Source organism: Gymnoscopelus braueri, assembly GCF_963280865.1.
Source record: "Gymnoscopelus braueri genome assembly, chromosome: 3".
NCBI lineage: Eukaryota > Metazoa > Chordata > Actinopteri > Myctophiformes > Myctophidae > Gymnoscopelus > Gymnoscopelus braueri.
In genome coordinates, this window is record NC_137612.1 from 14,784,952 (window position 1) to 14,812,497 (window position 27,546).

The 27,546-nt window shown below is 44.2% G+C and overlaps 3 protein-coding genes across 3 annotated transcripts; 1 reads left to right on the plus strand and 2 right to left on the minus strand.

The window, feature by feature from the left end:
• Positions 1 to 1,072: 1,072 nt before the first annotated feature.
• LOC308081826 (kelch-like protein 32) lies at positions 1,073 to 5,133 on the minus strand (the record flags this gene model as incomplete). The annotated part of the gene is made up of 5 exons (XM_080423449.1): positions 1,073 to 1,248; positions 1,466 to 1,660; positions 1,810 to 1,950; positions 3,922 to 4,059; positions 5,118 to 5,133. 5 exons carry the CDS (start codon positions 5,131 to 5,133, stop codon positions 1,073 to 1,075), a joined length of 666 nt encoding a protein of 221 aa, XP_080279575.1.
• Positions 5,134 to 11,346: 6,213 nt separating this feature from the next.
• Positions 11,347 to 15,692, minus strand: LOC308081827 (kelch-like protein 20; the record flags this gene model as incomplete). Its single annotated transcript, XM_080423450.1, has 6 exons — positions 15,370 to 15,692; positions 14,619 to 14,753; positions 13,920 to 14,111; positions 12,879 to 13,028; positions 12,349 to 12,550; positions 11,347 to 11,597 (listed from the first exon to the last, which is right to left on the minus strand). Exons 1-6 carry the CDS (start codon positions 15,673 to 15,675, stop codon positions 11,347 to 11,349), a joined length of 1,236 nt encoding a protein of 411 aa, XP_080279576.1. The 5' UTR covers positions 15,676 to 15,692.
• Positions 15,693 to 18,126: 2,434 nt separating this feature from the next.
• Positions 18,127 to 24,428, plus strand: cdk2 (cyclin dependent kinase 2). The gene is made up of 7 exons (XM_080423986.1): positions 18,127 to 18,562; positions 20,028 to 20,105; positions 20,222 to 20,342; positions 20,877 to 21,047; positions 22,306 to 22,407; positions 22,508 to 22,711; positions 23,481 to 24,428. Exons 1-7 carry the CDS (start codon positions 18,447 to 18,449, stop codon positions 23,583 to 23,585), a joined length of 897 nt encoding a protein of 298 aa, XP_080280112.1. The 5' UTR covers positions 18,127 to 18,446; the 3' UTR covers positions 23,586 to 24,428.
• Positions 24,429 to 27,546: the final 3,118 nt, after the last annotated feature.

Below are 27,546 nucleotides of genomic sequence, written 5' to 3' on the forward strand. Positions count from 1 at the left end.
GCGGTGGATGCATCGTTCCTCCGTCTCACAGAGAAACATCTGAGGCTGTGGAGACCTTGGGGCGTCTGCCCCACAGTTTCCCATGCATCCGTCTCTTCACAGTACCGCTCCATGGAAAGTACTTTTTTAGATCTATATGAAGAGAGACCGAAAGCCATGAGACAAATGTCTGGTGTGGACAACAAGTACTGTAGGCCTGGGCAATACATCCATATTATATCGATATCGTGATATGAGACTAGATATTGTCTGGGAGTTTGGATATCCTAATATAGTGATATGGCATAACGTAAGTGTCGTCTTTTCCTGGTTTTAACTCGATGGACTATTTGAGTCTCCTGCCGGTCATCAGATTATTGGCTTAGGAATGCGAGAAAAAAACTAAGAAATCTCCATGAATTCAAGGCTTCATGGGGTGTGTAATAATTGATAGAAAATATGCAATTTTATGGGTGAACTACTCCTTTAAGCCTTATTTGGGATCACACTGTGAGTGTTGTTTTGGAGTTTATAACCAGGTTTTGTACATAGTTTTGCTGCCATTAATCTTGGCCGGCTTTATTTACTTCAATTCATCAAGCATTTTCTTCATTCTCTGTAAAGGAATGTTATACAAAGAAAAGTTATCCTTGTATTCAAGACATCAGGGGGTGAGTATTCTTTTTAATTATTGTCACAATATCGATATCAAGATATTAGGCCAAAACATATTGTAGTATCTGATTTTGTCCATATCGCCCAGCTTCAACAAGAAGCCACCTTTCCTTAGGCTTTCTTACCTTTCTTCACTGTTATCTATCCCTCCCAGTATGTAGATCTTTCCATCCAGAACAGCCACGCCAGGAGAACGGCGTCGCTCTGTCATTGGGGCGCACATGGTCCACTGGTTGGTCTTGGGGTTGTAGCACTCCACCAACTTATCAGTGATATTCTTAACCCTAACCTTCTTCTGGTTATGAGTCATATGCGAACCACCTTATAGATAAACAGACATGAACAGGATAGTGGCTGTTTTATGTGCTCCATTATGTGCCCAAACTAACAGTGAAGTTGAAGTGAGCTTATTATGGAACTAAAAGCCATTAAGAACAGGTATGATACCTATAACGTAGATCTTTCCTTTGAGAGTACAGGCAGCTGAAGAACAACGTGAAATCTTCATAGGAGCTATGACTGTCCATAAAGACGTTTCAGGGTCGTACTTGCCTACCGAGTATCTCTTCCTATTCTCCGAAGGATATATGCTACCTAGGACCAGGAGAACACACATATGGCAAAACATTCTTCATTATCAACAAATCAGGATGGATACGTAGTAATATCAGGGGCATTTGGACATTAAAAGTTAGCCATTATGCTTTACATACATTACATAAAATCATAAACTCATAAAACCCAGCAGGCTGAACCTGCATGTGCATACACCTACTCCATAGATAAGTCCATCTAGTGTTCCATACTGTACCTAGCAGATAGATCAGTCCATCTAGTTCCACCATAGGATTGCCGTAGCAACGGAAGTCTGACATGTTGGCAGACTCTATGAGCTGCCAAGTGTTGGTTTTTGGGTCGTAGCGTTCCAAATTGTCCAATGCCAACTGGTAATAACCGCCAAAGTAGCCACCCACTGCAAACACACAGCCATCCAGCATCACCAGGTCTATGGACCATGTGGGGTTAGACAAGGAAAAACATGATCATTAGAACTGATGGCCTTGGCCATAATGCAACCTCTTTTTGGGTAACGCAGGCAACAACTCGGTTATTCCGAAACAAAGTAAAATGAATGCCATGGTTTGACAGTCTTACTGCATCCCCTGCGGGCTAGATTCATGGGAGCCATCTGAAACCATGTGTTACGATGAAGGTCATAGCGCCACATCTCCCTGCTGTACGTAGTGTAGCCTGGACCAACAGGTACAAGTCCTCCAGCCAAGTACAGAGTAGAACCTATGGTGGGATTCAAACAACCAGACTGTTAAAGGCAAGGCCAGGCAATTTTATTTGTATAGCACATTTCAATAACAAGGTAATTCAATTTGCTTTACACAAAACATCAAGCAAAGGAAACACAAGTTTCTGGAGTTTGTTCCAGATATGTGGTGCATAAAAACTAAATGCTGCTTCTATTCTATTCCCCCCGTTTATTTGTGGTTGTAGGAACAGAAAGCAGACCTTTATCCCAGATGACCTGAGAGATCTGGATGGTTCATGATATCCTACACCATCAGAAATGTATTTAGGCCCTAAAGCATTTAAAGCTTTATAGACCAACAGTAGTATTTTGAAATCAGTTATTTGACACACAGGGAGCCAGTGTAAGGATTTAAGAACTGGAGTGATATGCTCCACTATCTTGGTATTGGTAAGGAGTCCTGTAAAAAGACTGTTACAGTAGTCAAGTTTTTCTAGACTTGCTGAGACAGAAGTCCTTTAACCTGTGCTATATTTTTGAGGTGATAGTAGGCTGACTTTGTGATTGTGTTAATGTGGCTGTTTAAAGAAATAATATGGATAGTGACTAGGGAGTGACTATTAGGCTACATGAGCACTTTAATATGCATCGGCTATTTGAAAATAGACGATTTGGAAATAACCGATCGACAAGCTCACAACAAATAAAAGCAACTACCAATATTTACAAGCAACTTTACAGAAAACGAGTTTGCTTATAATAAAACAGACATGGCAAGACCAGTCGGTGTGTTGGTGTGTGTTGTTGTGGAAACACACGGTCGCAGCGGCGAAACACACACGTTTTTTGCAGTTTTCAGACAAACAAACACGTGTACACTAGTGTGTGTGTCACCTACTACATTCAAGCTATATACCATTTTAAAGGTACGGGCCTTGTGATTAAATTGATGCAATTCATTCCAAGATAGCATCAAAACTGACGCTACAATCAACGCCAAAGTCCGACATACACAAACACAAAACATGTTTCATGAAAACAGCAGATCTACAAGCTCACAACGCGCCGCTCTGCGACGCCTTGTGAGCTTGTAGATCGGCTATTTTGGATTTCTGCACAGTGTAACATTACTGTCCTGTTTAAAAATGTATGAATAAACGTAATAGGTTACTGTAGCAACATTAATGAAACCAAATTGACCCATTTGGGTATTTTTTTTTTACAGTAAGCCAGTAGTGAAAAGGGAAAACATGCATTTATGAATTAACAACTTAAGCCCTGTTTCAAATAGTGAAAATAAAAGACAATTTGTGAGCTTCACTTTTATAAAGGCTAAATGTGAATTAATAGCAGCATTTTTATCATTTCCTTTTTTAATATGAATAAGAACTTTAGTGTCAACTTTTTAATAACTGTTCCAGCCTGGGGGCTGGATGGATGGCGCAGTGGTAAAATATTTAGGTACTAGCCTATAGCTTGTAGATTTGCTAAGTTTTGCCATTTCTTTTAAAACTGTGAAGTGTTCACTCAAAAGACCCTGGGAGCTGAGCTCCAAGCTATCGAGTTTCCTTTGAGAGCAATGCACCCTGGGACAGCATCTGAGGTGTTTACCTGGCCCCCCTCAGACCCCCACCTTTCAGCAATGCATGCTGGGATAGGTGTTAAAATCTCACAGATCACAGAAGTGAACCTTTGAGGGCAGTTTTCTCAGTTCACTGAATCTCTGCAAGACATCATTCTACAAGTCAATTTGTAGCTATGATTCCCTGCTTTCAAATGACATGAAAAACGAAAATGAGAAAAGCCTAGATGACTTATCCTTTATCGTGCTGGGTCACATATGTGCACGCTCATCATCAGCTGTAGTGGTTTGGGCTCATGTACAATGCTCTGCCTTACTTCATGAGTCTTCATCAGTGGTTGTGGGACCCATAGGGGGTCCTCAGACTTACTACAGGGAAATGTGTATAGTGTGATAGGAACTTGGTGGTGGTGGTGCTCCTCACCTGTTACAACCAGACCGTATTCTTTTACGGGGAAGGGCAGTCGTCCCAGCGTGTTCCACAGACCGGTCACAGGATCAAAGCTCTCAATGGTGCGACACTTATACTTCATATTCTCGTCTCCGCCCACCGCCACTATCACTGATACAAGAGGGGGAGAAGGAGGGGATGAGCCAGAGTACATTTAAGAGTTCAAATTATTGTTATTAAAAGTGCAGCCATCAGAACAACTCTAGCAAAAGAAAAGAAAAAAAAGAAAGAAATCTAAAGGAAAGCTTGAATTGTAAAATGAAATCAGGAAATCATGATGCAACTAGAAAGATTTGCTCCTCGGAGCACAGGTATCCACCAGGGCAGGTACTGTAGCTTATTGTGGGCCAGCAATGTTTCACGGCAATCAGACGTGAAACATTCATGATTTGAGGCATTTTGTTCAAAATGGGCCAACTTTGGAAGCCAGTAGGCACGGTGGCACAGTCGGTAGCGCTGATGCCTCACAGCTAGAAGGTCCTGGGTTCGATTCCTGCCAGGGACACTGTGGGCTTGGTGAAAGGGCCTTTCTGTGTGGAGTTTGCATATTCTGCATATACTGTATATGGAGGGTAAAGGAACTGGCTGGAATAACATGTTCCTTCTACTCGCTACGTCGTACCGGGGAAACTCCCCCCTGTCAGGTGATAAGAAGCGGCCTGCTCACTCCCCATGCATTGAAGGAAGCATGAGCTCAGTTCGGGGCTCTCCCCAGGCTGGCAGACGGAGAGTAGCTCCCAGGATTACAGCTTAGGTTAATTGGCACTGGGTGAAAAATGGGTTACAAAAATCGTGGGCTAAAGTTTTTTGAACAAAAAAATAAGGATGGAATATGAGAAATTGAACAGATCCGTCTTTATCACATGACTACAGAGATACTGTGTACCGATTGACAAAATCTGTAGGAGTAATATCAAAACATTTGTTAAGCAAAGATCTGCCTCCTGGTGGTGCTATAACAGGCCGATGTGAAAGATTTGGGGCAGAGGTTGTTCTTCGGCCTCCAGGGAGTGTGCGTGCAAAGTGCACGCAAAAAAAAAAAGAAAGAAAAACTTGACCCATCTTCATATAATTGGTCCTCACTAATGGACATTATGACATGGTACCATTTTTGTCTACTTGGTCTGTGTCTCAGAGGAGGGCTGTAGACAATTCAGAAACCCACCAACCAGTGACATCAATCATCGATGATTAATCCAAGCTAATAGAAACTGCTTTCTATTTCAGGAAAGTTAGTATGCTATAATAGATCGAGAGTTATGCATATAACTAAGGTTCTACGAATTCCGGATGACCGCCAGAGGCAGTGTTTTCAACACCTGGATATTCATCGCACGCTCGCGCATAGGTCGAATATTAATACCAACAAAGTCACTTGTGACCTGTGTACACGCACGCCACCTATATCGGTGCGGTGTACACAGCGATCATCCTCATGAAATCTTTTCGTCGAGAACGAGATTCCGAGTGACAGTCAACTCTGGCGGTCATCCGGAATTCGTAGAACCTTAGTTATATGCATAACTCTCGTTCTACTTCATTCCTTCTGACCGCCAGAGGCAGTGTTTTCAACACCTGGATGACTAATACCAACATAGTCACGAGGAACCTGCCCTTACCTGACCATCAGTTGCAGGTTGAAGAGGCCGACAGCACCGCCATCGTCATGGGATGAGGGGCGGCCACATTCACCCTATAGAAGCGGGCAAACGTGCAGGAAGAAGCCCACGCTGCTGCAGCACATATGTCAGTCAGTGGGACACCCTTCAATGCAGCCCAGGAGGTGGACACGCTCCTGGTCGAATGACATCTCACATGAGGAACAGGCAAACCCTTGCGTTCGTAGGCCTGCAGAATGGCATCAACAATCCAGTGAGAAAGTCTTTGTTTGGACAGAGCACAGCCTTTCCTGTGCCCTCCATAACAGAGAAACAGTGCGTCCGACTTCCGAAACACAGAAGTCACGTGCACATACTGCCTCAGGGCCCGGATGGGGCACAGCAACCCACCATCAGGATGCGATACCTCTGCCCCCGGCTGTGGGGAATAAGCCGTCAATCCGACAGGCTGGTTGATATGGAAGGCTGAAAGCCTTTTTAGAAGAAAGGAGGGGTTGGGCCACATAGTAACCCCAGACCCATCGGAAGTCCACCTCAAACAGTCCCTGGCGACAGACAGGGCCTGGAGTTCCCCCACTCGCTTGGCAGATGTAATGGCGAGGAGGAAGGCGGTTTTAACAGACAGCCACTTGAGATCGGCCCGCTCCAGCGGCTCGAACGGCGGAGAACACAGGGCTTCCAGGACCGTAGGCAAGTCCCACGAGGGCACCCGAGTGACCTGCGGGGGGTGCAATCTAAGAGCTCCCTTCAGATAGCGACTCACCAAAGGATGAGATCCCACAGTACGACCGTCCACCAGCCCATGCTGAGCCGAAATGGCGGCAACATACACCTTCATTGTAGAGGCTGAGAACCCCTTATCCAACAATGTCTGTAGATAGCGGAGCAGCATTGGTACCGAGCACATGACTGGATCCACGTGTTGGCCCTCACACCAACTACAGAACAATTTCCATCTGTTAGAGCAGTGTTTATCAACCCTGGCAAACGTCCCAATTTTGAGCCGGGGCTACTGCTGAGGTGTGCCGCGCCGTTTGAAGAAGTTTTTTTTTTTTACAATAATAAAAATCAGGCATGCAAACAGCCCCGGGTTGAAAAGGGTGACAACATGCTGTTTGTTTTCGGGTCAGGTGTCACACTATTGCCCTATTTGGATTCAAAACGGCTAGTGGAAGTTGAAAAGCTACAAGTTTGCATGTCTGAATAATGCAAAAACAGAAATATTTGTTTGCATTTGCTTTTTTTCTCCCCCATATATTTTCATAATAAAAAAGTGCGTATCGTATCGAAGTTGTATGCCCAATATCGTATCGTAACGTTTCGTGAAATTAGTGTATCGGCACACCCCTAGTGTGTATATATATATGTGTGAATTATATATATATATACACCGTATATCTAGGTGTGCCCTGGGATCTTTTGGCTATGCCAGGTGTGCCTTGGAACAAAAAAGGTTGATAAACACTGTGTTAGAGTACAGCGCTCTAGTGGAGGGTGCACGAGCGTTAAGCAAGGTCTGGACAACCGCCTGTTCGCAGGAGTTCAGCAGTGAACCCGGCCCCTCAGGGGCCAAACATGAAGCTGGCGGCGATCTGGCTGGGGATGCCAAATGCAGCCCCCTACTTGTGACAGGAGATCCCTTCTCGACGGGAGAGGCCAAGGTGCTCCGTTGAGAAGCCGTCGGATCATGGGAAACCATATCCTCCCCGGCCAGTATGGAGCCACCAGCAGCACCGTGTGACCGCATGTGGCTATTCTGTGAAGCGACAGCCCGAGCAGTGGAATTGGAGGGAATGCGTTCTAAGAGGCAGTCTAGGGGCCATGGGTGAGCTAATGCGTCCTGCCCCAATGGACTGGTTGGATCCGACAGGGAGAACCATAGTCGACAGTGTGTTGATGTGCTTGAAGCAAACAGATCCACTTCTGCTCTCCCGTACCTCTCCCAAATCTCCTGAAGCACTGAGGGGTTCAACCTCCACTCGCCTGGAGGAGGACTCTGGCGGAAAAGCATATCTGCAGCCTGGTTGTGAACACCTGGCAGATGTACTGCCCTGAGATTGGCAAGGCGAGGAAAGGCCCACTGAAGAAGTCTCTGAGCCTCCTGCAGAGACTGCCTGGACCTGACACCTCCCTGATGGTTGACATGGTAGACCGTTGATGTATTGTCTGATCGGACAAGGACATGTTTCCCTTCCAAGGCGGGAAGGAAATGTTTGAGGGCTAAGCACACTGCACGGAGCTCCAGCGCATTTATATGTTGTAGTCCCTGTTGAGGGCCCCAGGTTCCTCTGACTGTCCTGTGATTCCACACAGCCCCCCAGCCTGAGAGAGATGCATCCGTCACCACTATCTCCCGGCGAGAGGGCAGTGAGCCCATGGCGACGCCCCGGCACAGACTTGCCCTCCTTCTCCAGGGTTCTAGCAGCCGACGGCACTGGCTGGAGTTCCTCACCAGCCTCTTCTGGTGCCTCTTGGGGTCGAGGCCCAAGCCGTTGACCAACAGCTGCAGGGGGCGCAACGAAAGGAGTCCCAGGGGCACAATTGCGGATGCCGCAATCAATGTGCCCAGCAGACGAAGGAGCAGGCCGTATGTCAGCCTTGTACTTCCCCATACACGAGCGACAAGGCCCACAATGTCGTCCACTCTCCGCGGGGAGGGGCAGGCCCGCATTGAAACTGAATTGAGGGCGATGCCAATGAACACAACGGTTTGACTGGGAGCCAGAGAGCTCTTGGCGAGATTCACCGTGAGCCCCAGCTGTGCGACATGGGCCAGAAGGGTGGACGTATCGCTGAGTGCCTGCTCTTGGTTCGAAGCACATATCAGCCAATCGTCTAAATACGGGAGGATCCGCATGCCTCTGGATTGGCGAGAGAGAGCCCGAATGGGAGCACCCGGAACTGATAAGCCCGCCCCTTGAAAGCAAAGCGGAGAAACTGTCTGTGGTGTGGTGCTATTGGCACATGAAAATAAGCATCTTTCAGGTCGATGCTTGTGAACCAATCGTTCTTTGACACAGTCTGGAGAACATCCACTGTGCGCAGCATTCGGAAACGAAAAACCTTCAGGTACTGATTCAACTGCCTGAGGTCGAGGATTGGCCGAAGGCCGCCGTCCTTCTTCGGAATAAGGAAATAAATGGAGTAGAACCCTCTTAGCTGAGCTGAACCAGGTACATACTCTATGGCTCTCTTCTCTAGGAGCTCTGAAATCTCCCGGCTGAGGGCTTGAGACCTCAGCGGGTTGTCGACCACCGTCATCCGTACCCCTGTGAAACTTGGGGGCCGACGCCTGAATTGAATCCTGTAACCCTTGGACAGCGTTGCCACCACCCAAGGGTCTGAAGTCAAGGCTTCCCAGCAGCTGAGATGTTGTGCGGTGAACCGGCTGGGGCCCTGGTCGGGAGAGTCACCTCCGACGCCCCCGGCCCTGGAATAGTTTAGAGGATCGGGCGGCAGGGGCCCCACGCCTAAGAGCCCTGCCTGTGGGCGGCCGGAAAGAAGGCTGTTGGGGGCCCTGTTGGGGTTGGCCCTGCCGAGGAAAGGGACGTCTGGCTCCTGAGGAGCTCTGGTCCCTGGCTGCTGGGTAAGGAGTGCCCGTGCGTCTAGGCTGAGGTGACCGTGCTGGCCGCAAGTCCGCAAACTGCCGCCTGGACTTGTTCGCCTGAACACAACGCTCCAGGGCCTCTTGAGCTGCGGGCCAAAACATCTGGCCCGGAATGACGGGCAGTGTGCGGAGTGTCCTCCTGCACCCCTCTGACAATGGGGCCTGGGCGAGCCACACCTGGCGACGGGCCAAAGTCAGGGTGGACATCAGTCTGCCTAATTCTCTGGTCATATAGGCGAAAGCAGCGAGTGAGGCCTTACTCAGGCTCTGTGACGGGGCATCACCCCCCGCCGTGCGGAGGGACTGGTCTAGGGCCAGTATAAGGTGAGAAAGAGAATTCCCAATACGTGCCGCCCGAGCTGCTATATCGTAGCTCCTGGTGAGGTAGTCATCGGTGACCCTGCATTGTGCTCGTGGACAACGAGCATCCGGTCTGAGGGCCTCATCCGGCGACACTATTAAGGACGCCACGGCAGGGTCCATAGCCGGCACGTGGTCCAATCCATATTCTCCCGCTTTGTCCATGGCCGCCAAGGCCCTGCAGTCTCGTGACAGGTTGACATAGGCCCTGGACCTGGGATCCGACCAACACATCTGAAGCTCAGTGATGAAGTTCTCACACGCTGGCACACTGAAAGAGGGCTGCTGAGCGTGCCCGAAGAAGGCATTAGGAGGGGGGGCCTCCCCCGGGGGGACATCAAGTCCAAGCTGTGATAAAGCCAGCTGAACAGCCTCCCTAGCTGCAGAGAGCCCAGTCCCAGGCCCGTGAGTATCTGCTCCAGATCCCTGAGAGCCTGCCACTGAGCGGGTGGGGGACCCGCCCCCGCCCTATTCCTCTAAGTCCTCATGCTCTGCCGTTCCGGACTTAAACTGGGAGTCCGAGGCTGCAATAGACATAGCATCGTCCTCATGTTGATCAGCAACATTGACAGTATCATGGCCATAGTCCCCATCTCTGACCTGGAGTGGAGGCGCTGGGGCCACAGCATCGGTGCGGGGAGCACCAGGCTGCAGGTTGAGGAGAAGGGCCTTAATCTGAGCAAACTCAGAGGTCAATGTGTCCACCTTGCGAGACAATGGATCATGCTCCTGACGTATCCTCTTGGTGTCTAAGGGCTCATTACATGAGCGCTGGCGCTTAGAAAGACCCTTTGCAGGGCTCAAGACTGGCATTCCTGAGGAAGGCATTTCGGTGTCCTCCTCAGCCGCAGCCAACCTCTCTTCCCTCTCAGCGAAAGACATGATAGAGCAATTAGTGCAAGCATCCTCCGTCAAGGCTTGCCTCAGATGCCCAACGCCAAGACAGTGTGGGCACAGGTCATGGCCATCCTCTGATCCCAGAACAGCCGAGCACGTGTTACAGGTGTCACAGCCGTCATACATTGCTCCTCTTTTTCTTTTCTTTTTTGTCCAGCGACAAGCAGCAGTGGATGGGAAACACTCACAATGCTGAAGCTATGTTGCGGTGGTCTGCACGTGGCTCCTCAAAGCGGCAGAATGGGATACACTCTCAACGCTGATACTCTTTTTCTTTTTTTTCATCCAGCGACAAGCAATAGCGGAGTGGGAAACACTTACTATGCTGAGGCTATGTTGCGGTGGTCCGCACGTGGTTCCTCAAAGCGGCAGAATGGGATACACTCTCAACGCTGATACTTTTTTTTTTTTTTTTTGTCCAGCGACAAGCAAAAGCGGAGTGGGAAACACTTACTATGCTGACGCTATGTTGCGGTGGTCCGCACGTGGTTCCTCAAAGCGGCAGAATGGGATACACTCTCAACGCTGATACTTTATTTATATTTTTTTCCTTTCGTCCAGCGACAAGCAATAGCGGAGTGGGAAACACTTACTATACTGAGGCTATGTTGCGGTGGTCCGCACGTGGTTCCTTAAAGCGGCAGAATGGGATACACTCTCAACGCTGATACTTTTTTCTTTCGTCCAGCGACAAGCAATAGCGGAGTGGGAAACACTTACTATGCTGAGGCTATATGGCGGTGGGCTACACGCCACGTCCTTTAAAGCGGCAGAGCGAGATGCGCCCTCAACGCTAATCCTTTTACTTTATTTGTCTGTAAACAGCACAATACATGCACTCACCGTCGCAAATGTACAGCTATGGCTCCAAGTTATCCGTGCCAGGTCCAACAACAACGGTGGAGCGGGGAAAGCTCACGGTGTTATTGTCGTTAGCTCCAATGCTAGCAAGCAGCCGCTAGCTCCATTCACCGCTGCAGGGCTGTTTCCTTTCCTTTTTTCCCCCTTTTTTCTCTCTCTTCCCGATGCCCCTATAACGGGGTAATTCAATGTATCCAATGTATAAAGCAGGCTACGCAGTCTCTGGAGGACGAACCTGTAGTCCGTAGCTCCAACAGTGTTGGTTGCGAGACTCCACGCGCAGCTGCAGTTGATCGACCTACGCTCTGAAGGCGAAAAGATGAAAGAGGATGATCGCTGTGTACACCGCACCTATATAGGTGGCGTGCGTGTACACAGGTCACGAGTGACTTTGTTGGTATTAATATTCGACCTATGCGCGAGCGCGCGATGAATATCCAGGTGTTGAAAACACTGCCTCTGGCGGTCAGAAGTAGAACCCATTGTTCTGTCATTAATAATTTTCCATTTTCATCTTAACTCTTTGACTGCCAGAGCAATAGTGTAATAGTGTGCCATTGCTGCCAGCAAAAACAGCGTTTTTACTGTACCTTTGAAAAATCATGGAATATTCTGTGACCGCCGTCCTCACGGACATCGGCGCATTACATGCAAACTCCACACACAGAAAGGCCCTTTCGCCAACCCCACCTAGGATATGGGCACTGATGACACGGAGGAGAGGACACTCCCCCAGCGCCCACAGCGTCCCCGGCGGGAATCGAACCCAGGACCTTCTAGCTGTGAGGCGACAGCGCTACCGACTGCGCCACCCAGGTTTGGTCATTTCAAACCAGATTATAAAATTATTATTTTTTATTATTATTTCAGCGTGCTAACTTTCCAGATAAGATGCATAGTGAGCAGACGGAAATTGAGTCCTTATAATGAGTCATTAGTGAGGACCAATTATTTGAAGATTGGGTTGAAAATGGGTGACATGCACCTTCAAGTACAAAGTACATGTGCTTACTTAGTTACTGCAACATGCACGTGTGAGGCACTGAGGCCGGGTACCTGTGGTCCTGCGTGGGCGTGCTCGGGGACGGTAGAGCCCTGGTATAGCTGGGGGACGGCATAGATGCTGGAACTTGGCCTCATAGAGGAACCTCTGGCAGCCCCACTGGCAGCGCCAGTCTTCCTTCATCACCTCCAGAGACTTTATCACATTGTGGATGTAAGAGGGGCTGATAAGAGGCATACGGACTTGCTCTATCACCTTCAAGAACAAATACAACACTTCATTATATACAAGTCCAAATGAATATTGGGTGAACATTATATAATAACAATAACAATAATAATCATGCATAGTACCAGGAATTACCATAATTATGCAGATTCAATGTGTGTGTGAAAGACATGCAATTATATAAGAGTATAATCAGAGCTTAATTTGTAATTTATTGAGTTCCAGAGCCCATGAGTCCAATAATATGTATAAATACAGTGTGTGTGGCGACTACCTTCCATTTAGAATTCCCCAGACATATCGGTAGGTGGAGCTGATCTGATCATCTGGCAACAAGAGACTGAGAAATACTGACCTTTTCAATGCTCTGCGACTGCTTGCGGGTAGGACACTTGTCTAACCACAGCATGGCAGCCTCAAACACCATGTCCTCCTTGGGAACATTGAGATGGTCACTGGCAAGAATCTCTGTCAGTTTGTCCACAGAGAGAGAGAGAGAGGAACTCTTCCTAGGAGTAGAAACAGTAGATTAGATTATAGATTATGACCCTGTTCCCATAGTTGAGAGAGAAGCCGATAAACAGCCAAAAGACACGCACATCCCAAACCTACTCGGCTGGGTGCTGGATCAAAAACAGCAGTAACAGCATATAAAAATAAAAGATCTCTGCACCAATATTGCTGCTCCCAAATGCACGTTTACTTGTGTAACGTTTCGAGCCACCAGACTCTTCCTCAGACCTGTCTGATGATCAGGAATCTTCATAAATAGGCATAGAATGGATATGGACTGACATATACAGAGGTCTCCTTATATGGGCATATCACCATGCCCATATGGGCATATACTGATGACATCATGAATATCCATATATTGGCCTAAAGGGACAAGGACTGACAGATAGATATGTCCATATATGGGCATAATAAAAGGGACACAGGCAGACAGACAGAAAATATATCTCCATATATATATATATATATATATGCGGTCGGGTTTAGGCCTGGCTCAGGGAAGAGGACACCGTGCCATGCATATTCCACCATGGGAATTGTATTGGTTCTTTAATTATTATTTATTGTTGCTTGTCAATTATATTTTTTAATTGCACTGTATTTTTATTTAATTGTACTGTTTGACCCCAGGGAGAATAGTCACTGCTGAGGCAGTGGCTAATGGGGATCTAAAATAAACAATAAACCATAAACAATATATGGCCACGAAAGAGACAGACGGGTACACTGGGTACTCTGACAAATCCCCCAACACTATACTCAAGACATATTGGTCGGATCGGCGGTGCAACGTAGGGTTTAGATGTGAGCCTCTAGTAGGATAAAAGGTCGACAACAGAGTCAACAGACATATGTATGCATGTATCCCTCAGTGTCTGACCTGCTGGTAGATGTCACTGAAGTGTTCCAGGATGTAATCCATGCTGAGTTCCTCCAGCATTTTACAGGAGTGGGCGTCGGCAAAGAGATGAATGCCTACGCAGTTCTTTAAGTCCATGTGGCGCTCCATGTAGCGACAGCACGCCTCTTTGACAGCCGTCACGTCCAACAGGTTTGCTGCTGCTAGCAGTTCCTACACCAAATCAACCAAATGTGTTTGATAAGCACCGGTGTCGTACAAAAATGGAGAAAATAAGGCAGGGGTCTTCAATGTTTTTATTCAGGCCAAGGACCCCTTAGCTGAGAGAGAGATGAAGCAGGGACACCTACTAAATATTGTAATAAAACTGTGTTGCAGATTAAACTTTTTTCATAGATTTCATGGATGGTTTCATAGACTCCTTTGGCTCTGTGTACTTGGTCTGCTCTCCCCCCCCCCCCCCCCCATCTACACCAAACCTCTTCACCGAAGAATCTACAAGCTCACAACGGGTCGTGCTGCGACATGTTGTGAGCTTGAAGATCTGTTATTTTCAGCTAATGTTCCCCCCAGAATATGAATGCTATGGTTCAAGTGGTTCATGTAAAAAAAGAAAGAAAAGAAAGTTGTTATCACACAAAGATTTGGTGGCCCCCCTGTAGTGACTCCGAGGACCCCCTGTTGAAGACCCCTGGAATAAGGATTATGATCATACATTACCTGCACATTTGCCGTGGAGATGACCACCTCTGAAGTGTAGGCATAGCCCACCAACGCCTCAAACGTCTGCGGTTCTACTCCACTGATCACCACCCTTTGCTGTCTGGACTCCATCATGGCAGCTGTAAACATGACCTGTGTGCCGGTTGAAAAGGTTTGAATGGTTGGCTCAATGGAGTGTTCATGGTTTAGGCCTATCTTTCCAATCAAACAATGATTTGATTGGATAATATAGCATGATATTCAGTCCAACTTCAGTTCATTCAGTTGTGCGACAAAGTATGGTTTATTGATTTGTTGATGTCTAAGCAATTACAAAACAAAAATAATAATTTAATAAAAAACTGCTTCTCAATTATTTGATCAATCAGAAAAGTAATGGATTGAACAATCGCTAAGAAAATAATGGATTCGTTGAAGGACTACATGAAAAAAAACCACTACATAGGACCACCATTGAAACAAGTCCGCAGGACTTTTTTCTGTTATCCTTTTAGCCTAAATGTCTGACTGTACCATGTGCGTTTACATTTCTTTCAGATTTTTTTGGGGGGGCTTTTTCTGCCTTTATTGATAGTATACAGTAGACTGACAGGAAATGGGGAGAGAGAGAGAGATGGGGAGTGACACGCAGCAAAGGACTGTCAGGTGCCCAAACCACTACGCCAGCCGACCGTGCCTTACATTTCTGACTTCTAATTATAAAGTACTCAATCAATCAATCAAAAAAAGTTGAGGGGTGTGCATTTACCTCGAAGTAGGAGCTGATGGAGGCCAGTACGTTACGATGACAGGGGAACTCCTGTCCCCCACAGCACAGAACCACGTCACAAAAGGCACCGTTGAGCCGCAGCCTGTTCAGGCCCTCTAGGACCCTGTTAGGATGCCTGCTCTCTGCAAACAGACTGGTGTGGTCCAGGTCCTCCTGAAGAGAGAAGGCAGCATCCAGAGGGCAGGGCGGTGCCGCGGTAGCATCCATGAGGCAGAGGGGTAAAAGCCACTTGGGGACGAAGACGTCAATGGATTTATCGTTGAATTGATCACTGAATTTAGACATGTTTCCCTTTGCTAGACAAGCCTGTATGACAAAAAGAGGACGATTGTTTGGGACATTTAACGTTAATGCAGTGGTTCTCCAAGTCGGGTCCGGGCGGGGACCCCTAGGCGTCCTTGAAGACGGGGTTCCAGGGGGTCCCCAGCAAAATGAGATGATCTACAAGCTCACAACACGCTGCTGTGCTACGTGTTGTGAGATTGCAGATCTATTTCTAAAAAATGATGACAAATCTTGACAAATCTTCTCTTAAAGGGGTCTCTGGCACAACATATTTTCAATTCGGGTCTTTGACCAAATAAACCAGATATAGGTGGTTATTAATTGCTCTGTATCTAATGATCATTACATCCTGATGTGAAAGAAAATATCTCTAAAGAAGAAAACAAATAAAGAAGTATATTTTCATGTGGTGTCATAACTAATTAAACGTATGTTGGTTTGGCACACTGACTATCAAGAAGAACATAAAAACATGGCACTTCATGTCAAAAAGGTTGCTGACCCCTGCTTTAGGCTCTGCACCACATAATATCTGAAACAATAACAATCAGGTCTGCTACAACTTCTTCAAGTTGACAATTGTCTGTGTAACATTAGTTTACTTTACAGGGCTATTTTTTGATCGGCTGTATTCCCTAAACAGTTTGACAACTCTTCTCTTAAGGGGGTCCCTGGCACAAAACATTTTCAAATGGGGGTCCGCGGCCAAATACATATTAATTTGGTGGGACATGAAAAATGTTTAAGAAACAATGATGTAGGCTACAGTAGTAGTATAATTATGTTCGGGCCCTTAGAAGTACCCGTATCTTCCGAATTGTTCAATAAGAAGCATTTTAATCCGATCGGTTGCCATTTTCTCATAGTTACAATCTATCAGAGTGCAATACACCTCCCAACCAATAGGGTCACGTAAAAAACAACAACTGAGAAATGGCCACCGACCGGATTAAAATGCTTTTTATTGAACAATACGGAAGATACGTGTACTTCTGAGGGCCCGTACATAATTGTAACATCTGTGGTCATGAGGTAAGCACTTTATATTTGAAATATGAACGTTTATGTAGATGTACGGACCAAACAGGGAGAAAGTACAAACACTATTTTGAAGATCATCCATGACTGTCATGTTTCAGGGCTAACTACAATGTAGCCTAATTATTATATTCAGTATTTTTTACCTTGCTTTTCGAACATATCACTAAATATTGAACCGGCGTTCATGGTGTCGTTATGGAACTTCGAAGCGTGCTGAATGAGACGAGGTGCTGCTTATGGTTATCTTGTTGTTGTTGTTTCCAGAGATATGATATTATTCATCTTTTGGGAGTTTGATGGCGGTTACCGTCCATCCATATTCATTGCATTTAGCGCCACCTTCTGTTGAGCACTTAGAATAGAACCTGTCTGTGGCCTATGCTATGCATTCAGTGCAAACCAACCAAACTCGAGCTTCTTGAAATAAAAAATATATTTTTCTTAAAGTTTGAGAACAGTCGACCGCATAATATCAACAACATCCCATTGAGCTTGCAGATCGGCTATTTATTTACAGTGCGCGACAGCGGCGCATGCTTTACGGTTTACGTCAGTGACGTAGGCAAGTACGGCATGACGTCTATGATCACGTGACCCTTGCGGCGTTTTAGAGCGCTCGTTTTGAGTCAAGTTGTAGCCCTGTCTGGTGTTGCCATGTCTGCTTATTATAAGCGACGTTGGGCTTGGTTTTCTAGGAAGTTACTTGAAATATTGCTAGTTTTTTTGGGGCTTGTTACTAAAATATATATATATTTTTTTTAAACCAGTTGTTCTGAAATATTTGTATTTCATGGACCCCTGAATTGATATGTATTTGTCCCTAACCCCCCATCTGAAAATGTTTTGTGCCAGGGACCCCTATTACGATAAGGATAAGGATAAATCCTTTTAACAGGTCGTTCATGAAAGTCCTTGCGGTCTTGTTTCCAATGAGAACCTGTGAGCAATTTGGGTTAAGAGTCTTGCTCAGGGACAAATTTCATATCATCGGCACATATGCTGGGATAGCCTGGAATCGAACCTGGGGCAACCAGGGCCAGCTGGTTCCCTAGGCGGGCTCACTAACCACTCAGCTATGGCCGCCCCTACCAGGTTAGAATGTTTAAAAAAATCCCCCAAGATGTTTTGAAAATAGCAGATCTATAGCTCACACGCAATGTGACTCGTTGTAAACTTGTAGATTGGCCATTTTCAAATATAGCTGGTTTAGAAAGTGCTCATTTGACCGACCCCCAGTTCCCACCCCCAACTGTTTACTGTACCTATTTGTCTTTTTGATTACTACTCGTTTATATGACCTAGGTTGCTTATTTCTCTCACAGTATCTGGCAACACCGCTGCCCACATAGAGTCACGCCTGCTCGGGGCGTGGTCTGAAACAAAACGAGCGCACCCTGGTGTAACGCGGGAACAGAGCGGCGGGGTAGACGGTTGGTTTGTTTATTATGTGATCAGATTATAACTGTTCATCATCTCCCACTTTATAGAGTCTGTCTGTTACTGTAACCCTGGAAACAAGAAGCCGTTAGTCTGGGGGGGTCTGTACCTTCATGTGGATGTAGAAGCTAATGTAGCTAACAACAGCTAGCAGGGCGGCTAAACCTCAAAGTCAGTGCCTTTTGTTTAGTTTAGTTTGTTTGGTCTGGTTGTAGCTTTAGCAGAGAGCTAACTGTCTCATCAACACAAAGGAGGGAGAAGGATCATCCGTCCCCACAGACAGACAGACAGACATGGACGCCTTCCAGAAGGTGGAGAAGATAGGAGAAGGAACCTATGGAGTGGTTTATAAAGCCAAGAACAAAGTGACCGGAGAGACTGTTGCTCTGAAGAAGATCAGACTGGACACGTAAGTGTGGTTGAACATGTTCTAACATGTCTGTTTGGGTTTATGATGGGATGTACACACTGTTGGAACATAAACAATGAGCTACGAACTGCATCAACACAGCTTTGTGTGACTATAAACCAGTGGTTCTCAACCGTTTTCATTTCAAAGACCTTCACAATAACTCTTGAGGACCCCAATGGAAACAAGCCATAGGCTTTCTTGGGTTTAAAATCCTCTTAGCAGACATAGCATATTGAAGCATAGCATATATAGCATATTGAACTGTACTTTCCTGTGCTTTTTTTTGTTGCATCCTGCTGATAAAGTATTCAATCAATAAATCAGAGTTTCAGACCTGCAAGTGCAAAGGTCCATTTGGATTGGAACCCCCTCCTCAAGCAACCCAGACTAGAGGGTCCCTGGACCCCATTTTGAGAACCACTCCACTAAATGGACTAAAATGTCAACTTTAGTGCATGATTTGGTCCAGTTGAAACACAGAGTTACCTTAGTTTAGTTAATGCATTGATACCAGCTAATTTATATTTATTTTTTCATTCATTGACAGGCAATTTATATCACATTGCAAAAATGTTATACATTTTTCAAATAATATTAATGAATAGTTAGTTAGGAACAATTTACAATGTAGGCATTTAGCAGACACTCTTAATCCAGAGCAATTTACGGTAAGCAAGGAAAAACACGAGTTAGTACATCAAATGTATAGTAATAGTAATCTAGGATCATAGGTAAACCAAGAACCTATCATCAGTCTAAACAGTATAATATCACAAAATACATAATCTGTACATTGAAACTATACACACTATGGGATGCCAGATCTACAAATGAACCTGCCATCTGTCTACATAACATGCTGAATTGCATAACATCTAAATGACATTTTAACCTTTACCATAGCAAAATGTTATTCTATATAAAGAATAAGCTCAAAATACAGTCCTATCATAGTACAATCTGTTTTCCCCTCTGCACTGTGCTGCATTTGGTGAATCGTTAAGCTACAACTTAGATTTAGTTTCCACATTTAAGCATATATGATAAATAAATGCATGGATCAGTGCCCATGTATACCTGTTTGACTACTCAAAAGTAAGTGAGGGATGCCCACGGGCACAACACCAGAGGAAGATCCACTGATCTCATTCCCCTCAGATTCCAAGTGCCGGGCTATGAGCTTGTAGATCTTCTATTTTTGAAAAATCGTGAATTTGTAACTCAGATCTTTGCTTCTGGGGGTCCCTGGAACAAAATATTTTGAGATAAGGGTCCGTGGCCAAATACATATAATTTTGGGGGTCCTTGACATGAAAAAGTTTGAGAACCACTGATATTATAGCAACATAGGTTTTTAGGTCAGAAAACTGTTAAAATTTAGAAGACATTTGTAGAATCGGCCTCAGGTCTTAATGTGTTAATAAAGTATTCAATTAAAACATGATTGATGCTCTTTATTCAGGGAAACAGAAGGCGTGCCAAGCACTGCCATCCGAGAGATCTCCCTCCTCAAAGAGCTCAGTCACCCGAACATCGTCAAGTAAGTCACTGAAAGTTCCCGCCTGCTTTAATGCTAAACTCTCACATTTTCCATCTGTCAAGAGTTCAGAGTTCACGCGGTAACATTAGACTCTCTGTGTGTAAAAACTCTTCCAGGCTCCGTGACGTCATCCACACAGAAAACAAGCTCTACCTTGTGTTTGAGTTCCTTCACCAGGACCTCAAGAAGTTCATGGACTCCTCGTCGGTCTCCGGTATCCCTTTACCTCTGGTGAAGGTAAGCATTAGCTAAAATAAAAGAACAACACATGCTTTATTGATGTTTTTCCACCACCATTAAAGGGAAAACCTTTAATATTTTTTTGTTCTGATGTTAGGAGGTGTCTTTATATTGTCTCTGTCACCAATGCATTGAGTTGATGCCATGTAATTTGCTGATTAGAAATTTGTGTTAATTAATTAATGTACAGTTGGACAAGCAAACCTAATAAAGTAGTTGGTGACTGTATGGTTATTCAGCCTTCAGTGTGATCACAGGTTTAAAAAAGACAAGTGCCATTAAAAACATTGAATTATTTAGCTGATTACAACATAAAACTTCAAATCTAAAAAATGCAATTGTCTATCTAAAAATCGAATAACCTAAAACACAAATCTAAAATCCACTATCATCTAAGAGTGGTGATTGGTGATTTCTTGTATCTCTCGGTTCAGCATATTGGAATGTCCAGTGTATTTATATTTCCCAAGACTGTCTGGACTCTGTTAAAGTGTAAACTCTATGCATTCTCTGTTTTGTTGTTCTCCACAGAGCTACCTTTTCCAGCTGCTGCAAGGCTTGGCGTTCTGCCACTCTCACAGGGTCCTGCATCGAGACCTGAAACCTCAGAACCTCCTCATCAACGCCCAGGGCGAGATCAAGCTGGCAGACTTCGGCCTGGCGAGGGCCTTTGGCGTTCCTGTCCGCACATACACTCACGAGGTGAGCAATAGAGTACAGAAGTCCTGACGTCACTCGTTCATCCCCTGGGTCGTGGAAGTAATTTCTCTATGGAAAATAACATTGGGTCATAACATCTGATACAGTCTGTTTCTGGTGAAAGTTTAACTACTTTGGCGTAAGTTACATTAGCGTTTTCTCACCGTCAGTTGATGCTTCATATCCATAAGAGTCAAACCGCCGGGATCATTTGTTTATTTTTGGAACACAGTTCTTATTTGACCTGATATTAAACACGTCTATGGGAATTCAAAATGGGGGGGAAAAAAACGCGACCTAGGTAGGATGCGTGAACTACGTCAGACTTCGGTGCTCTATACAGGTGCACTGTACTCCAGAAGATTTATTACTAATCCTAACCCTGCTCATATTAACAACAGTCCATTCTTTAAAACAAACAGAACTGAGCCTATTGTAAAGTCTTGAGGTCATTACACACACCAGGAGCGACTCGAATAAACAATATAAAAATGCATCGCGATTATTTCACATCAAACTAAAAGTTTTGGTGGAGGTCGCACTGCGCTCCTCGTGCGAATAGATGCGCTTTAAACGTTTAAAAAGCTCAACACTGTTGTCACGGGCGTGTGCGCAAGGCGAGTATAAACGCGACAGTTTCACAGGAGTGTACCCACTTGTACCCACTTGTCGCTCAGCCTATCAGATTGCCGGCGCCTTCCTACCCCTCGCCACTCATTGAAAATGAATTACAAGGCATGTAAATCACTCCCCGTGTGAAAAGCCCTTAATAAATCAGGAAACAAGAATCAAAGGGTCTTTTCTTTAGCAACGATGGTCTGCAAAAATATTGATTATATGGAAGTGATCCTTGGTGCAAAAAGTTTTATAATAAGTTTAATAAATCTCTGATTTAGATGGGGCGGCAGTGGCTCATGGGTAGATTGAACTGGAAACCGCAAGGTTCCCAGTTTGATCCCGGGCTGGGGGGCTCCCCCAGAGTTAGTGTTGAAGTGTCCTCGAGCAAGACGCTGAACCCCTAATTGCTCCCGATGAGCAGGTTGGTGCCTTGCATGGTTTCCTCCGCCATCGGTGTATGAATGTGTGTGTGTGTGACTGGGTGAATGTAATGCACAATCTATGTAAAGTGCTTTGGATAAAAGCGCTAAATAAATGCACCATTTACCATTTTAGATCACTTGGAATGGTATATATGGTTTTCTCATAGTTTTCTTATTAGATTATTAAATTCTCCTAACCCATGCTTCTGTTAATGTTTTAGGTGGTAACACTATGGTACAGAGCTCCAGAGATTCTCCTGGGCTGCAAATACTACTCAACAGCTGTAGACATCTGGAGCTTAGGATGCATCTTTGCTGAGATGGTAATATTCTTTTCAACTTAAAAAAAAAAATTGAACTGTTTTTTAAATAAATAAAGCGAAAAATCTCATAATTGCCGTACCGCCCGCCCCTGTCACCCAGATCACCAGGAGGGCCTTGTTCCCAGGAGATTCAGAGATCGACCAGCTCTTCAGGATCTTCAGGACCCTGGGCACACCGGACGAGAACGTGTGGCCGGGAGTGACCTCCATGCCCGACTACAAGCCCTCCTTCCCTAAGTGGGCCCGGCAGGATCTGACTAAAGTGGTGCCGCTCCTGGATGAGGACGGCCGGGAGCTGATCGCCGTGAGTACATTGTTTTCTTTACCATAGCTGCAATTTCCCCCTTTTACTTATACTGAACCACTTGAACGTTGGGTCCCCAGTTTGGGCATGTCATTATAGGTGAAAATTCTCTTTGTTTCGTAACAATCTAAAAGCTTGTCTTTGCCATTTTTGGAAAAACAAAAAAAAAGAGAAGAGATCCAGTAGAACTAAGACCAGTCATTTTATGTTTGGTTGCGCTCGGGTGTTGCGCTCTGAAATTAGCAGATCTACAAGCTCACAACACGTTGCGACGCGTTGTGAGCTTGTAGATCTACTATTTTCAGCATGCAACCAAGTGTAAAATCAGACATTACGACGCCATCAAGGCACCGCCAAAATACATTTTAGTCGACAAAATCAACTATAGATTTAGTCGACTATAGTTTTATGATATTTAGTCGACTAAAACATTTCAAGTGACTAAAATATGACTAAAAATGTGACTACATATGACTAAAACTAAATTTGCTGTCAAAATCAACACAGTTTGAAACCCAACTAAAATGTTGTAAAATGCATAACATACTATCAAAGTCAGTCACATTACTTGCCACTTGTCATGTCGTTCCCTTAACAATCTCTAGCTGAAAACATTTTGGAAAATGTATTCACTGTCAGACGAACATCATATTCAATACTAAAAGTCCCCAAATAGTCTCTTATTACTGGTCTCCCAAATAAGTGTTGTAATGAATAATTTGCATTTCAATGTTATAATTTGTTTGTTGTTTTTTCCCTTCCTCCACAGCAAATGCTGACATACGATCCAAACAAGAGATTATCGGCCAAAAACGCCCTGGTTCACCGGTTCTTCCGCGACGTCACCATGCCGGTACCCCACCTGAGACTCTAAAAAGACACAACACCACCATGTCACACAGGTTTTCTTGGGATAACATCTGAGCAAACAATAAGGACCTCTGTGTAACTTCAATTCATTCCCATTGTTTAGAATGGACCAGAATAGGGGAAACGTTCCAGGATGTCACAATGGTGCCTTTAAAAAAAAAACACACATCATTCCCAAAAGTTTCAACCAGCAATTTAAAATGATAGTTGTTCTGTCTGATGTTTGCGCCCGTTCTGGCGCCTAACTGGAATCTGTGTTGCCTGATTTATTACTTATGGCCCTCTTTTTCGACTATGAAGGGTTGAACCCAGAATTCAACATGAAAAAACTATAAAATCTGCACAGATAACCCACGATGGCAGCAGTATTCTGGTGTGTGGATTTTATAGTTTTTTTTTCACATTTCTATTCTAACCAGAAGAACCACCCCTGACAGCGGGGAGAGGTATGTCATTCAAAAATAAAATAAACTCCATTTAAAAATGGTTCAAAAATAAGAACTACAAGCTCACAACGCAAGTGCATTGCAATGCATTGTGAGCTTGTAGATCTATTCTTTTTTTTTAAAAATGTGAACGTATAACCTGTGTTAGTACTAACTCCTGAAGCAGGGCCCAAATTAGGTTCTGAGAACCATGCTTGAAAAACCGAGACATAGGGCCTTATCTTGCAGGCCACCGTAACCCAGTATGCCTAAACTATTAGGCATTTGTTTTTACTATTTTGAAAAACAATAGTAAAACATAAAAAAAATAGTTTAAATAGTGAAAATAGCCAATCTACCTCGGCACGTTGTGAGCTCGTAGATCGGCTATTTGAACTATTTTAAAATATTTTTCAAAATTGTAAAACAAAAACAAAAAAAACAGTTTAGGCATATGGGTTAAGGTTTAACCCATATGCCTAAACTGTTTTTTAAGGGATAGTTCACCCCAAAATGTTTTTTCCCCCCTATCGATTAGTCACTGCATGGAGACTTGAATTCATGGATATTTGTTTTGTATTTGTCAAATTCCTAAGCCAATAATTTGACGACCAGCTGTGGTTCCGGTAGGAGACACAAAGAGTCCTTTTAATCTCCTACCGGAACCGCTGCTGGTCGTCAAATTATTGGTTTAGGAATGCGACAAAAACTATCCATGAATTGAAGTCTCCATGCGGTGAGTAATCGATAGAAAATACGAAAAGAAATTGGGGTGAACTATCCCTTTTTAAGGCGACGCGCAAGAGGGGGCCCTTAATGTATGGAAACAAATCCAGAACCTGTAAAATAGCATTTCACAGCATGACACGGTTCACTTACTGTCGTTCCCGTTGGTCGAAAAAAGAGCCATCAAGTTGCGTACCGGTGTTGTAATGTACGCAGACCGAAAACCTGTAAGCTCTGTAAGCTTGTCGATCAGCAGATTTCACGGTGAGTGGACTGGGCACGCAAACCAAGTATAGATCAGGCTTTTGTGTTTGTGAGTTTATTTGTGATGAAGGAGTTGAGCGAGGGCTCTTGTCTCCAACTTTCAATAAATAATAACCATAGAGAGTGTTCATCGTTATAAACATGCTGCCTCTCCAATATGTAAGATATAACTTTGTGCCCGGGAGACGAACCAAACTCTTCTTTAATGTCCTCTTTGTCTTTAGTATAGCCGACTTCCAGTTATAGATTGAAAACCCCCCTAAATTATTATTCAATTTTGTTGTAATACTGTATTGTTATGTTTTGTTTTAATGCAGATTTTATAGGATAAGTTTTTCATATTCTAGATTTTAAAGCCAAAAAGTTGTTTAAGTAATTTTTTATGGCTGTTTATTTACAGAAAAAAAATAAAACTTTGTTCAAGTCCCTCTTGTTAATCCCTCTGTTTGTTTATACACTTTGTTCATGGGCTATACCAAAGATGGTCAGTAGAGGGCGGTAGTGTTGTTGGGCATTCTTAATGTTTGGTGCCAACAATTTACAATTTAGGCATTTAGCAGACACTCTTAATCCAGAGAGATTTACATTAAGCAAGGTAAACACCAGGTAATACATACATACTTATGTATCACTAAACTATATATTTAAAACGCCATTTAAGCTATTACTAGACTAAAGTTTAAACTTCGTGTGAGATGGTGTAACTGGCTGATGCATAGAAGAAATAGGATCATAGGTAAACCAAGAACCTATCATCAGTCTAAATAGTATATTAAAAAAATATATATCTGTACAAACCAGGTGGACAGGATGCCAGGTCAACACATGAACCTGGCATGTGTTGTCTACATAACATGCCATCTAAATCAGGGGTCTTCAACAGGGGGTCCGGGACCCCTAGGGGGTCCTCAGAGTTACTACAGGGGGTCTGCCAAATCTTTGTGTGATTTTTTTTCCTTTTACATTAACCACTTCAACCCTAGCATCCCTTATCTGAGGAGAACTTTAGCCAAAAATAGCCGATCTACAAGCTCACAGCGTGAGGCGTTGTGAGCTTGTAGATCTGCTACAAAGAGCTATATGTGTAGGGGGGGAAAAGGGCAGCAAAAGTTTATCTGAAACACAATTTTATACAATACAGAGGGGTCCCTGCTTCATCTCTCTCTCAGCGAGGGGGTTCTTGGCCTGAAAACATTGAAGACCCCTGCTCTAAATGACATTTTAACCTTTGCATGAGGCTGCAAGGTCGTCAAGATTGGGAGTGAGTCTGCACTCTGCTGTTCCAAAGTGTGCACAGTAAAATCCTGTGTGTTAATTTGTATCCAAATGGATCCAACACTGGATTCTGTGTGCAACCTCTTGTCAGATGCTCCTTCTAGGAGAATAAGATGTAGCATATGTATTTGTGTAGCATATTTAAGCATGAAAGGGATAGTTCACCCAAAAACTTTTTTTCTATCGTTTAGTCACCCCATGGAGAGTTGAATTCATGGATATTCTTGTTTTTGTCGCATTCCTAAGCCAAATTATTGGCTTGGTAATGAATGTCAAGTCTCCATGGGGTAATCGATAGATAGAAAGTCATTTTGGGGGTGATCTATCCCTTAAGACAAAGTGCATAAGAAACTGATCATGAAAACACATTTAAAAAGCAATTAAATATAGTTAAAGAGTAACCAAAGGCAAACAATAGTCCCTTTAAAGTCCATCTGTACTTGGACTGACCAGGTAAGCATAATGTATGAACTATTAATAGATATAAATACAGTTCACACAGTTTTCTGATTTTATTTGCAGGAAACCATGAGGGCTGGCTGACTGATTCTGGGTCACAGCACAACACTGTTGAGCTTTTTGTAAGTGCCTTGATGCAGGAATTAAAGCAAAATAATATCTCATGACTAAAAGATTTTGTATGACCTATTATATTATGATTAGTGAAACAACATTGAAGGAGCCCCCACACACACTAGCGCTGTGTTTCGTAAACATTTAACACAATATGTAAAATGATGTTTTAGTCATACTGTTCCTGCTGTTCTACATACTGCCAACTAGGGTGAGGAAATCACACATTGAGTCTTTTAACCATTGCTTTTATGAAATACCCCAAGAGGGGTTTATGGAAGATGCTTGTGAACATATTGCTAGTTTGACCACTTCAAATGCATAAAAATAAATCTACCAACATAAGTCTACAAGCTCACAATGCGAGCTTGTGCCATTTTCAAATGGCCGAAATGTATATAGGGCTGAAGTGGTTACTGTATGTTTTGTTTGTAATCAATCTACAAAGTAATTTAAGTTTTCAAATAATTGTAGTGGAGTAGAAGTAAAAGTATTGAAGATTGGAAATACTCCAGTAAAGTAAAAATACCTCAAAATTGTACCGTTTCCAAAAGTACAGTACTTAGTAAATGTTCTTATTACTTTACACCACTGGAAATCAGTCCTGGCGACTGAGAACTTTAATCCATGTGATCTTTTTGTAAGCGTTTTGATGCAGTGTAGTTGTGATGAAAAAGGAATTAATGGATATTTCACTCCACA